Here is a 14527-nt window from a genome sequence, read left to right on the forward strand (position 1 = left end):
TGAAATTATCGGTAATGTTTGAGTAAAATGAGCAGAAATTAGGAATTATCTTGACTAACAATTAAGGTCAGAGAAACATATGCTTATGGATGATCACAGATTTTAACCGGGTAGACCATAAAAGTAGTGGTCATCAATTAGTGGATGGAACCATTAATGTTTTTTTTTTTTAAATTTGGTTGAAAAGACGTAGAAACTTTGAAAATGGGTCAAAGTTGACCCGAGGACAACATGAGGGTAAGTAAAAGTACAATTACCACACTGTAAAAACACTGTATAGTAAGTAAAAGTCCTGCATTGAAAATATTACTTTAAAAAAAGTAATATTTAAAAATATGTAAGTATCATCAGGAAAACGTACTTAAAGGATTACAAGTCATAAAAAAAAAATAGTCATGTTTTAGAAACTGGAAAGGATGCAAACAGTTGTGTGTTTAATGGTCTAATCATTTCATTGGACTTGTAGGCCGTTATATTGTTGGCTAGTTTTATTTATAATAAAACAATATATTTTTATTAACTACATGTGTTTTGTGTGCAGAGATCGTAACTTATAAAGTAACTAGTAACTGAAGCTGTCAGATGAATGTAGTGGAGTAAAAAGTACAATATTTCTCTATGAAATGTAGCGGAGTAGAAGTAGAAAGTGGCATGAAACGAAAAGACTCAGGTAAGTACAAGTAGCTCAAATTTGTACTTAAGCACGGTACTTGAGTAAATGTACTTAGTTACATTTCACCAATGCATGTTGTCCTCACTCAGTGGCTTTTTCTTTGCAGAAAAATTGTAAAATGCTTAAACCTAAAAAACATGAATTGCAAATAAAATAGACACATGCTGCTGCAAACATGTGGAATTAAACACTGCGACAATTTCAGACTTGATGTGTATTTTATTTCAATCAAACAGCAACAAAACATGTTCTGCTTGGAGAGCTTCTCACCCTGGGCAGTCAAAGCTGGTACTCTGTATGTGAATATATGTTTTTCTGTATTTATTGTTTATTTCATATTCATGTTTACAGTAATATGTTTGTTTGTTTGTTTGTGTATGCACCTTTCACCGAGGCAAACTTCACATAAGTGTACTTATTGTGGCAATGAGACCTTTTCTGATTCTTTCACATTTCCTTTGATCTTGACAAACAGAACTCAGGTGTAACTTAGATTAAATAAGACTTAGTTGCACTGTAGCATGCAATGAGCACTCAGTAAAAAAAATGTCTGCTGGGTAAAAAGTGGAGAGTCTAATTTCCTAAAGAAATGTAATCCTGAGGTTTGATGTTCGTTGGTTTTTGTTGTTATAATATCCACTGATCACCAGCAGAGGTGGATAATATCTATGTTTTACTCAAGACTTACTGTTAAGTGTACTGTCAGTCTGTGCATTGCCATCTTGAGTTCAGCTTGTTTCATGTTTTCTGCCTCTGTCTGTTCTTTCATGATGAAGGATGAAATCGCCCGTGTGCCCTTATGTGCTTCTTCTGCGCCGATGGTGCCGCTGTGTTTTAATGTGCTGGGTAATGTCATTTTCCCCGCCGTGCGCTACATAAAAATCAATGCAACACACCTTACAAAAAGCGTGGAGGTTGTCGATCTGATTAGGTAAGATGTATGTAAATTGTTGCGCCCAACATGTTGAAATTTACAGCTATATTTCAATTTCTTTGCAGGAACACCACCTTCACCTGCCATCTTTTATCGGCTCGCTGGTCTGAACTTTCCATGAAGCTTGTGCAGAGATCAACTGCGCAGACTGGGTAATAGGTTGCCAGATTGAGGTGACAAACGGGTTGAAAATTGTATATTGTGTTTGGATTGTATGAATAGGATGCGTTTCATACAAGATCTGGCAACTGGTCAACATTAAACAAACATATTGGTCCGATTATTTATAAAGGAGTTTGGGCGTGCAAATTCCGTGAGTTTCCCAGGAGAAATAACAAACCGGGAGAGGTCCGGGAGATAGGGCTAAAAAGCGGGAGAAAACGGGAGTGTTGGCAGCTATAGTTATAATGCTCGCCTAGCTGCTAGCGTAGCACGCCCTCATACTCTGCTTCTGACTGGCTAGTAGTCCTTACCTAGCTACTGTCAGGGCACGCCCTCATACTCTGCTTCTGACTGGCTAGTAGTCCTTACCTAGCTACTGTCAGGGCACACCCTCATACTCTGCTTCTGACTGGCTAGTAGTCCTTACCTAGCTACTGTCAGGGCACGCCCTCATACTCTGCTTCTGACTGGCTAGTAGTCCTTACCTAGCTACTGTCAGGGCATGCCCTCATACTCTGCTTCTGACTGGCTAGTAGTCCTTACCTAGCTACTGTCAGGGCATGCCCTCATACTCTGCTTCTGACTGGCTAGTAGTCCTTACCTAGCTACTGTCAGGGCACGCCCTCATACTCTGCTTCTGACTGGCTAGTAGTCCAAGCCCAAGCCCTCATACTCTGCTTCTGACTGGCTAGTAGTCCTTACTACTGCACATGTGTGACTCCCAACAAAGATGGAAGTGAGATGCCTCACTCTGTAGCTAAAACAGAGAGCTCAACACATAGGGTGAAAAGAGGAGCTGCAGTAATGTGCAGTACTACAAAAATATGATGTTTTCTTTTTAATTAAACAATGTAAACCTATTCTGGTACAACCTCTAAATACAATTATGAACCTGAAATGTGCATAATATGAGCACTTTAAGTTTACCCCTGAGGTGGATATGGGTGTGAGGTGAGGTTATTTATGTTTCGTGTGAGCTCAGCAAACCAAATTCCTGTCAAAATGGCAATATAAGTCATAAAGTATTGAATCTGAATCTTAAAACAATAGTCAGGTGCCCATATGTATGCACGGAAACAGGTTTATGGTTTCTGCAATAATTCCACCTGTTCATACTAGCCATTAATTAAGTAATATGAGACTTTAGGTGTTCTAGTTAGACAAATCAAGTGGACATCTAGAATGTAATTAGCTCTTTCCTTGAAGTGTTGAGCTGCAGTGGAAGGACAGAGTCAGTTTGACTCCATCAGGCAGTTGCTGTTTTAGGTTGTTCACCAGAGTAAACGTTTATTACACTGTTACATACGAGTTACAAGTTTTACAGATGGACAAATAATGTGCAAGTAAGAAATAAGTCAGAGCATACAAACTGATTTAAATTTTATTTGCACTCATTACTGATCAATAAAAACTTATTTTTGAAGAATGAACACAAAATGAGTTTGTTTAAAGCTGAAATCAAAAGCTTGCACCTGCACACTATTGCCCTCTGCAGGAGTGAGAGGGAACTGGCATGATGTTCAAACAACAAATAATACATCCAATACACAGAAATGACACAACTAGCAAAGTGTGATGTTTTGTGTAATAATAAACTGTACATGCTGTGGAATATTTGGACTTCACTGGCTTTCTCTGCCAGGACAGGTGTGATGTGAAAGGCTGATCAATATTTTTTTTAAATAATATATTACATAAAATAACACTTTGCATACCAAGTCAAATCCTGAACTGAGTTCAGTTATGTTATGTACCTGCACAGGTACAAATAAAGCTGCATTCCACTCAAATCTTGTGCTACCTGCTGCTTCAAAAAAACTGAGAATGAAAGCGTTTGGAGTTAAAGACTTCTTTTTGTTTTCCTCCATGTGAGTCTCTCTCTGGTTTGACTGCATGTGAAGAAAACCACATAACGTTTTGGTGAGTTATTTCTCAGAAATGGTTTTGAGTTTGTCCCCCCCCACCCCCCTTCATGCAGCAGACTCAAAGCTGACCTTCTACAACCAGGGTCATCTTTAGAACAGATTAAACCGTAATATGTTTTCACAGAGTGAGGAGGGAACAGTTCTGAATTAAATCAACAATATTCTCTGTTTACCTCATGTAAAAGTACCAACACAAAAAAAAAACATTATAAAAAGCTGATTAAAATAAAAATAAAAGTCAGCGGGACAGGTCATCTGACCGTCAGATGATCTGAAAAATAAATGATGTTTGACATCTCGACATGATTCAGATCAAGCTGCCATCACCACATTCTTCTAAATGTTCTGCTACATGCTGCTGCTAACTCCTATCTGCTGCTGCTACTGAAAATTGACAATAAAATCTTCTGGAGTTGAAGGTTCATCGTCCTCCATAGCCTCGCTCTCCACAGGGATATTTCTCATATCTCATCTTCTCAGATGTTCCCATACACAGGACAAGAGTCTGACTGATGGGTAGAGATGACAAAATGAGGACCTCATTCATGATAACTGCATATATTAAGAGTTTATCAGAAACGTTTAATTTTTATCATGTTTAAATGTAAATTATTTGCTTTACACGTTTTTCACCTTGTAGAGCATTTATGAGCCAAGTTATTGTAACTGTGATATCTATATATATGTATATATAATTCTCTCTCTCTCTTTCTCTCTCTCTCTCTCTTTCTCTCTCTCTCTCAATTCTATTCAATTCAAAGGGGCTTTGTTGGCATGAAAAGTATCAAGAACAGTGTTGCCAAAGTATCAAACTACAATTTGTCCAAATATTCAGAGAGAACACAATAAACTGTGTGTGTGTGTGTGTGTGTGTGTGTGTGTGTGTGTGTGTGTGTGTGTGTGTGTGTGTGTGTGTGTGTGTGTGTGTGTGTGTGTGTGTGTGAGGTGAGAGTACTGGACTTCATACCAGGTCTTCCTGCTCCTCTGGGTCTTCTGTCTTTGCTGCAGTGTCTGAGATGTTCTCATAGTCAGGACAAGAGTCTAACTGATGGGGAGAGACGACAAAATGAGGACCTCATTCATGATAACTAAATATATTAAGAGTTTTCATCATTTTTTATATGTTTAAATGTAAATTATTTGTTTATTATTTACCTTTTTCACCTTGTAGACGCATTTATGAACTGAATTGTAACTGTGATATATACAGTATATATACAGTAGCCTATATATATATATATGCAATTATCAGTCTAAAACACTATTTTACTGTACAGGGCTATTCAACTCAAAGGGGCTTTGTTGGCATGAAAAGTATCAAGAACAATGTTTACAAAGTATCAAACTAATATGGTCAAATATTAGACAGAACACTAAACAGTGTGTGTGTGTGTGTGTGTGTGTGTGTGTGTGTGTGTGTGCTCAATGAGAGTACTGGACCTACCAGGTCTTTTGGGTCTTCTGTCTTTGCTGCAGTGTCTGAGATGTTCTCATAGTCAGGACAAGAGTCTAACTGATGACAAAATGAGGAAACTAAATATATTAAAGTTCATCAGTTTTATATCAGAGTTTATATTTACCTTTTCACGCTACAACTGAATTCCCACGGGACTTCAGCGAGCAATTAGCAGTCTAAAACACTATTTTACTGTACAGGGCATAAACAAGGGCCCTTCATAGTCACTAAATGGACAGTGCTCACCTATTTGTGAGGGTGAAAGACCATGAAGGCTTGAGCGGTCTTCTGGAAGACCTCCACCAGACCAGCGGGCGCTTGTTGGATTGTTGTCGGCCTCGGCAGGCGAGGGAGGCGGGGTGGAAGTAGAAGCATGCCGGTCGGGGCTGCTAGCCTGGCTAAGGAAACTACCACACAATTCGCCACTGCAGAGACTCATATTCACCAACGACAGCACACAAAATGGATATATATGCTACAAATACACATGAAACTGCTGCGTGATGATTATTACCGGAGCCTGGATGAACACACTCACTCATCCCAGACGGCAGCTAGCAGCTAAGAGGGTAGGTGAATTTAAACAATGGCTAAGTTGCTAAATGCATCTTGTTGTCATGTAAGGTCCCTGTTCATGTTGCACAGACATTTTAATTGCATTTTGTGTCTGTTAAGAGGCACAAAGGCACTCTTTATCTTATGCCCCCATAACTGCTGTTTTAGCTGAGTGGGAGCTCTCGGCATTAGCTGCAGCAGCTCCGTGTTGCTAGCACCGATTCGGCTCGTTTTTTTTGCTATCGACAGTACTCATATACATATAGCAATCAAGATTAATGTAAAAATTGTCCGGAGTTCTCCTTTAAGCAATATCAAACGAAAATTTTAAATTCTAATAAAAATGTAAAGACTTAGGAGAAATAATATAAATATGTACAGATATTTAAAGCACTATAACAAATGTATAACTAATCAAACACAGCATTCTTTTTTTTTTTTTTGGGATGTGTGTGTGTGTGTGTGAGTGTGTATGTGAGTGTGTGTGTGTGTTTGTGTGTGTGTGGGTTTGTCTCTCTCTCTCTCTATCTCTCTCTCTCTCTCTCTGTCTCTCACCTCTAGCTCTACAGGCTCATGTGGTTTAGTGGTGGAGCTCAGAGTTTTCTTCTTCCTGAATTGAGTCCAACTACAACAACAAATAAAGAATGCAACATAATGAAATTCACAACACAGAAACTAAAGGAAGCTAGAAGAAGATGATAAAACAACGGTGACTGAACTGATGGATTTGTGTTGTTTTACCTCGCCCATAGACCCAGGAGCAGCAGAGGAATCAGTATCAGGACCACCACAGTCGGCCAGATGATATGCATTATTGTTGTTGAATTCCCTGGAAATATAGATAAATATATGATACACCTCATTAGTAGGATCAGATTGATGAATCACTTTGCTGTCTGTTAATCAGTCAGTCAGTGTCATCCACCTCTGACATGATGGAGGTTCCTCCCTGAACACAGCTACACAAAAACTGTTTGGAAATGCACACATGGAATTTAATTTTCTGGGTTGCTACATATTAACATGTGAATCAGGTCTGGTGCAGTTAACAGATGTTTGTGCAGGTGAAAGTGGAGAAACTTACCTGCTCAAACAATCAGATGTAAGGTGGAGTTCTGACGTCCTCTGCTGTTCTGGGCTTCACAGTAATAATTCCCACTGTGTTCAGGTCTAACATCAGTGATGGTGAAGATCTGTCCTGATGCTTTTGGTGAGTCTTCATTCTCCTTGTACCAGGTGTAGTTAGCTGCTGGATTAGCATCGCTGCTACAGTTCAGAGTCACTGAACTGCCCTCCATGATTTCACCAGAGGGACTCACTGACACAGAGGTAATCTTTGGACCATCTAGAAGTGAAAACATCCGTTTTAATAAAATATGAACATTTAAAGTTTCGATACAACAGGCTGGATAACTGATAATTATTAGAAATACACATAAGACATATAGTACAGTAAGGTGGGTTAGTGGAGCCCGTTTCTCTTATCATCCGTCAAAATTTGAAAATAATAATTTTTTTATAGCTGTGATGTCCATCTCCGCCTATTGAATCCTGAACCTGGGAGCCAAATCATAATCTCACAACGGCAGTGGGCAGAATATGGAGGAACATCAGGTAATGGTCTAGTGGCTTAGACCTCAGCCTCTCAGTGGCTTTATTACTACAATCTCATTCTTAATGTTATATTTCAGCTTACGTTCATTTTAATGTGTAATGTGCAATATGCCGTAAATTTACCTAGAGAAAATGTTGGACACTTTTATTGACACAGAGTAAACACACTGTGAATGAGTTATTCTCATGTCCTTTAAGAACCTATTTTCTGACCAGATTGCAGGCTTCAGCTGAAATGTGAACTCTTTACAGATTCATTTTGCAAGGAAGATTTTGGATTTGCCAGCTACAGGTCAGATTGACTGAACCCTCTCCACTATCTCACCAGAGGGAAGCTTTGAAAGAGATGTATTAAAGGTCCTTTGACATTCTGCTTTTTGGATGCTTTTATACAGGCCTTAGTGGTCCCCTAATACTGTATCTGAAGTCTCTTTTATATAGGCCTTAGTGGTCCCCTAATACTGTATCTGAAGTCTCTTTTATACAGGCCTTAGTGGTCCCCTAATAGTGTATCTGAAGTCTCTTTCCCTAAATTCAGCCTTGGTGCAGAATTACAGCCACCAGAGCCAGTCCAAGGTGGAGGGTGGGGGTGTGGCCTTGACCAACTGCCACTTTGCTTGTTTGCAAGCAATGATGTCTCTCTCTCTCATGGGTGGGTCAAATTCTCTGGGCGGGCAAAGCAGAGAAAGGGGAGGTAACCTTGCTCTTTATGACCTCATAAGGAGAAGATTCCTGATTGGTCCATCTGAGCTTTCATTTTCTCAAAGGCAGAGCATGATACCCAGGGCTCGGTTAATACCTATCACCATTTCTAGCCACTGGGGGACCATAGGCAGGCTGGGGGAACTCATATTAATGTTAAAAAAAAACTCATAAAGTGAAATATTCATGCCATGGGACCTTTAAAATAAATTCACTTTAAAATATCAAACTCAGAAAATAATTAATTGCCAAGTAAGTAGTACTTACAAGGAATTTGACTTGGTTTTTGGTGTATACATGAACACGTTAAACATTAAAACAAACAATGAATACAGAAGTATAACTATGAATATGATAACAAAACCACAGGGTTAATCCTGCTGCCAACCAAGACTATGGGCCCTATGTTGCACTCAGCGCAATTGCCTCGTCGGTAAATGTACTCCTGGTGGAGTGGGTGGACAGAGATGGAGTGGGGGGAGGAGGAAGGGGCAGGTGGTGCGTTTGGAGGCCCACGCTCCATCGCTGCAGCAATCCTCTCCAGACTTGAGGAGATGCGCCCGAGAGGCCACAGCAACATCGCCACCCGGCCAAGACGGGCATTTATTACTTTGCCGAATCCCAGACAGCTCCCGCTGGCGTGCGCCAGGCAAATCCGTCATTATAATAGCAATCCGCCATGGAACAAGGGCGCCTGCTCTTAAAGGGAATGACAGCTGACGCTCTGATTGGTTATTTTCACGTTACGCCCAAACCAGACCTAGCTACTTCAGACCAACCCATTTTAGATTTGCGTCGAGATCCGCCCACAAAGCTACTTCCGTTTTGTGTTTCATACTTGCGTTTCAGATCGTTAAAATAGGGCCCTAAGGCTGTGTCTCAAACCGCCTACTTGCACACTTCAAACACTTAGTTTTAAGTATACTGTGTAGATAACGCAAAAAGTCAGTGTACTGAAAGTACCCGGATGACCCCCTAAAAACGGTCAAAAAGTTCAGTGTGGAACAATGGACCCTACTTGCTACTAAATGGGCGCCATCTTGACTACAAAGCAGAAGGGAGCCCTTGACCGGCAGCTGATTGGACGAACGCGTCACGCCGGTCTGGCTGCTCGAGAATTTCCAACCGACTGTCATGGCGGCTCGGACGGAATACGATCTTGTATTTTATGAAAATAGTTCACTGAAACGTGTTTCTGAAAACATTTTAAGTGAGAAATAGGCCATAACGTTGCTGAATCTGTCTCCATTTCAGATCGACAAAGGTCAGTTTTAAAAGATTTTTTTAAGATTTTGAGAGGCGGCGAGCTGAGCCAGCTGCTCCTCATTTGCATACAGGAAAGCGGGCTGGAAAATCGCGTTCACATGTGTTGCGTTCGTCACGTCCATCCCGCTCGTCATTTCCGGTAAGTGTTTTAACGTAAGTGTTCATTTTAGGACAATACTAACCATCGAAAGTGGGCACTACAGCAGGAAGTGGTCAGTGCACATTGGCAGTGTACTGACGGAAGTATGCGGAATGAGACGCAGCCTATAACTACGGTAACAGCAGACATGGTCAGCAAAGCAAGCCTTATAGGGCAGTCATCAGCTGAATGTGGCTTTTTAAATTTGGGCGTTTCACTCACATTTCACATCAATAGAGATAGATCTAGATGTCCTCCTCCCCAGCTCATTCTCAGCTGTACAGTAATACTCTCCAGAGTCAGAGGACTGGATGGAGCGGAAGACAAGCGGTGTATTTTCACTGAGAGGTTGAAGTTCTGGATTTCCATTCTTCTTGTACCAGGTGTAGTTAGCTGCTGGATAAGCATTACTGTGACAGGTCAGAGTCACTGAACTGCCCTCCTCAATTTCACCAGAGGGACTCACTGACGTAGAGGGAAGCTTTGGAGCATCTGGAGGAGAAAACATAGGTAGGCAATAAGTGGTCATTAGTTCTAATTAGTCATTAGACCAAGCTCAATCTTTTAAGATTGAACATTAGTCTGGGGAGTCTGCTCTGTATTATTTCTGCACAAGAGGCATGATCAACGGGCATAGTTCAAATGACTCTGTACGCAATTGGCTAGTCCTTCAACCAATCAGACCAATGATCCGGGTGACATACTTTGCAGCGAGGCAGAGCAAAAGCCGGTCGGTAGTAAAAAACAAAAAAAGCTGGTTGGTAGTAAGGCAAACACATCCTTCTTTTGTAGGAATTGTTCCAGGGGCAAGTTTCTGTTCCGTTTTCAGAGAAAACTTGCCTTTGAAATCTTTTTAAAACATCAGCGACAGCAGCATCAACAGATTCATCACTTTTTAAGCTATTTTCATTAGGACCAAAGTGGTGGACTGACATTCTATACACTGTGTTATTTTGAAGGTTTGACACTTGGTTTGAGAAGCAGTGGAGTAAACAGAGATGTGATTTTATATAATTTGCTCTCCTTTTCCTTAACCAGACTGGAGTTGCTGAAACATGTTTGTGTGTGTTGTATGGGGAAGCAATGAGTATATTGCATTTGAATGTGTTAAAAAATGAAATATCCTAAAAATATGTTTGAAACTCATTGCCTTTTGAACCACATCTGTAAGAAATATGTATTGGCATAACTTAACCGAAATTAAAATGTGGTTTCACTCACATTTCACTTTAATAGAAATGGGTTTGGATGTGTTAGGCCCCAGGCTGTTCCTAGCTCTACATGTATATTGTCCAGAGTCAGAGGACTGGATGGAGCTGAAGACGAGCTGTGGTCCTTCACTGAGAGGGTTGTATACATTCTCCTTGTACCAGGTGTAGTTAGCTGCTGGGTTAGCATCACTGCTACAGGTCAGAGTCACTGAACTGCCCTCCACTATCTCAGCAGAGGGACTCACTGACACAGAGGTAAGCTTTGGACCATCTGTGGGACAAAATGTGTAAAGACCCTTTAAATAACAAAATATATATTGCTTTATGGAAAATCATTTGTATCATGAACAATGAAGAGCAGACGAAAAGTGCGTACATACTGACATTTGGTTGCTACTGTGTGTTATATTTAGATCACTAAAGGCAGATTACTGTTAACCACACAGAGAAGCAACACCTCACACCGTATGCTAACTAACAGAACGATGTGGCAAAGTTTGGTTCCTATTTGTGAACTCTTAATAGACAGACAGATTAACTGTTACATGACTGAATCCTTCAGATGAATCGCTAACATCTCCAGTTATACAGGTAATAAAAACTGCACTACCACTGTACAATGATACACACCAATTAAATCTTCTGGAAAAAAAACATTAAAATGATGACAAATCATAGGGTAATTACTAAAAACGACATTTTCCTCATCCACTGCTGTTCAGTGACCTACAGCTGTCAATGTGAAGCAGACTGAGCCCGAAAAAAAGCAGGAATGATCAGCAAAGTACGCCTAAAAATTCATACAGTCACTAGCTGAATATTGTTTTTAAAATGGAGATGTTTTACTCACATTTCACATCAATAGAGATGGATCTAGATGTCCTCCTGCCCAACATGTTCTCAGCTGTACAGAAATACTGTCCCGAGTCAGAGGACTGGATGGAGCTGAAGACGAGCTGTGGTCCTTCACTGAGAGGGTTGTCTTCATTCTCCTTGTACCAGGTGTAGTTAGCTGCTGGGTTAGCATCACTGCTACAGGTCAGAGTCACTGAATTGCCCTCCACTATCTCAGCAGAGGGACTCACTGACACAGAGGGAAGCTTTGGACCATCTGGATGAGAAAATGTATAAAGACACAATTCATTAAAAACAATAAAAAGTCACTATACAGAAAATCATTTATATCATGAATAATGTACATGTTGAAATCATGTTCTTGTTAATACAAAAGTTAAATGAGTGACTGAATATAAGCTAAAATATTACACATAATGTCTTGAGTTTCTCACATTAAAATCTATAGTTTTCTAAGTTTGCTCTCTTATTAGTGAAACTGGAGTAAACTCAAGTTCAAGTTCATTTATTTATATAGCACCTTTTAAACAGCCGCTAGACAGACCAAAGTGCTTTACAGAGCAAGCATACTCACACACTGGAGGAGAGCGGTAATCTTCATATCCTGTAACAGCACAGGAATAGCTGTTGTTACCTTCAACAGAGACTCTGAGAGAAGAAGATGTTTCTCCATCCATTTTCTGTCCATTATTGAACCAGACATATGAAGGATTATCAGGTACATTACAGCTGCTGTGACACCTCAGCTCTCCCTGGGTCCATGATCTTGTCACCTGCACCTGGAGGTCTGCAAAGGTCAAAAGAGAGCAGAAATGTAATTTCAAACTAAACCATTAAAGTACATGTATGCAAACAGACACACAAAAGATTCACAGGAAAACAATTGGACAGAAATATTTCAATAAAATATTACCAGTAACAGACAAAGTGACTCCAGGTGAACCAGTAAAACCTCCAAGTGTATGGTTAGTTATGAACCTGAACTTGTACTCAGCCGAGTCTCTCTCTCTCAGGTCTTTGATTGTCAGAGTGCAGTTCTTGTCATCACAGTGATACTGCACCCGACCTGTGTAGTCTGAGTCCTTTTTCAGATCCACAAGTGTATTAATACTCTCTTTAGCAAACCATAATCGTTCTCGAACTTCTATAGTTTGATGACTTGCTGTGGATGGGTATCTGTAGGTGCACGGTATGTCCACGGTTGATCTCTTTAAGGCACAGATCGGAGTGGAAGGGTAAGTTACTCCCCAGTCACTCTGGCCCTGTATCACTGCAACACAGAGCACAGCAGGAAGCACAATCAGACTCAGAACATAAAAGTAAGGACGGAATTTAATGATTTAATTAAAATTGAATTTCTCCAATATGGAAACTTGCTAGATGACAAACACTTTGACCAAAGCTACTTGGCGCTAGAACGTCTCACTGCATGTTCATAAGACAAAGATGTCTTACATCAGCATTTTGGGGAAATATTTCTTTCATATGGAATCGTATGTTATTAATAGTATGAGTTTAAAAGTGCATAAAAATGTCTGACTTTCATTATGTCATATCTGCATTAAGTGAACACAGTGAACACAGATGTGGAGAAGTCCAAAGGCTTAGTGATCAGCAATGCATTGAAGGTGTGAATCTTAATGCAGTTTTAAAGGAAATGAGAGGGAGAGATTGTCTGACGTGCCCTGTCTGAAACCTCACACCTTCTGCGAGAAACAAAATGATGGGGAAGTTTGGTTTGTATTTTTGAACTCTTAATAGATGTTACCTTGTTCTTTTAAAAAAGGACATACATTTATAGTTCACCTTAAATGACTGAATCCTTCAGATGAACCGCTAACAGTTCCAGTTATACAGTTAATTAAAAAGCAGCACTACCATTACTGTGCAAAGATACACAACCATTAAATGTTCAGGTAAAAGGATACAGGGGGGTGTTGCATGCGTAAAAACATTTAACACAATCTGATGACAGACACCACAAAAAAACCACTGAGTGCTGATACGTGAACGTGATGATACAGAAGAGTGTGAAACACATCATTACCTACGACAAGATGTAACAAAGAAACAGAAGTGAATGTGTTTTACTAGTTTGCATCACATCACAAATTAAATCTAGAAAAGTCAATGATTTAGAAATTCAATAAAAAAAAGTATCACTTTTTTAAAACTCTGAATATGCGTACTAAATGCCCTACCGTGTAAATGTATGATGTGTAAATGAATGATAAACAGTACCTGGCACAGAGAGAAGGAAGACAACAAATCCCCTCCCTGCTGCAGTTAAACTCATAGCTGCTCCTCTCATCTGCAGGACTTCAGAGAAAATAACAAACACATCAACAGGTAAATAATGTCTGCAAGAAATAGCAATCGCATTAATAAAACAATCTACTTACAACCAAGAGAGATGTCGTCTTGAAAGATAACGCTCCTCTGTGGTCAGTACGGTACGCAGAAGACAGAAGTCAGGCTGCTAAGAGGAAGGAAGTCGAATCAGGTTTAACATTATTAATAGGCATGCAGTCAGTGAGTGGAGGAGAGAACAACTCCTTTAAACTTCAAGAGAAGTGTGAGTTTTTTTTTGTGAAACAGGGTATTTTATTGGATGTCCATATCTAAAAGTCTATGTTATAGTGTTACCTCAGGTAGACTTTCTGCAATTTGCATAATGATAGAGTGGAGTCGACTCACACACACTGATAAAGTTTGGTAATCCCGACATCCTTTCAAAGCACCACATAATATCTCCGGGATAAAACTGGACTGTATAAGACGAGTATTCAATTCAATTAAATTTTATTTATAAAGCACCAAATCATAACAAATAATAATCACTTTATTTGCATAGCACCTTAACAAACATACACATCAAATCAATACACATACCCATAAATACACAACATTGTATTAGTAAAAAAGGAGAGATGGAACAGCTCTAAAGGACAGAAAACAAATCACATTTCAATAAACAAAATGAAATGAACAGGAAATTGGGGGAAGAAAAAAAACAATGAGAAAGATGATAAAAA

General features: G+C 39.7%; 1 protein-coding gene and 1 long non-coding RNA gene across 2 annotated transcripts; both read right to left on the bottom strand.

The window, feature by feature from the left end:
• Nucleotides 1-5148: 5148 nt before the first annotated feature.
• Nucleotides 5149-6525, bottom strand: LOC114548836 (uncharacterized). Its single transcript, XR_003691433.1, has 3 exons — nucleotides 6447-6525; nucleotides 6261-6330; nucleotides 5149-5207 (listed from the first exon to the last, which is right to left on the bottom strand). It is a non-coding gene; the product is annotated as an uncharacterized LOC114548836 (long non-coding RNA).
• Nucleotides 6526-6793: 268 nt separating this feature from the next.
• On the bottom strand, nucleotides 6794-12169 carry LOC114545724 (B-cell receptor CD22-like). The gene is made up of 5 exons (XM_028564192.1): nucleotides 12067-12169; nucleotides 11488-11748; nucleotides 10648-10908; nucleotides 9649-9918; nucleotides 6794-7050 (listed from the first exon to the last, which is right to left on the bottom strand). Exons 1-5 carry the CDS (start codon nucleotides 12167-12169, stop codon nucleotides 6794-6796), a joined length of 1152 nt encoding a protein of 383 aa, XP_028419993.1.
• Nucleotides 12170-14527: the final 2358 nt, after the last annotated feature.

Source organism: Perca flavescens, chromosome 2, assembly GCF_004354835.1.
Source record: "Perca flavescens isolate YP-PL-M2 chromosome 2, PFLA_1.0, whole genome shotgun sequence".
Taxonomy (NCBI): Eukaryota; Metazoa; Chordata; class Actinopteri; order Perciformes; family Percidae; genus Perca; species Perca flavescens.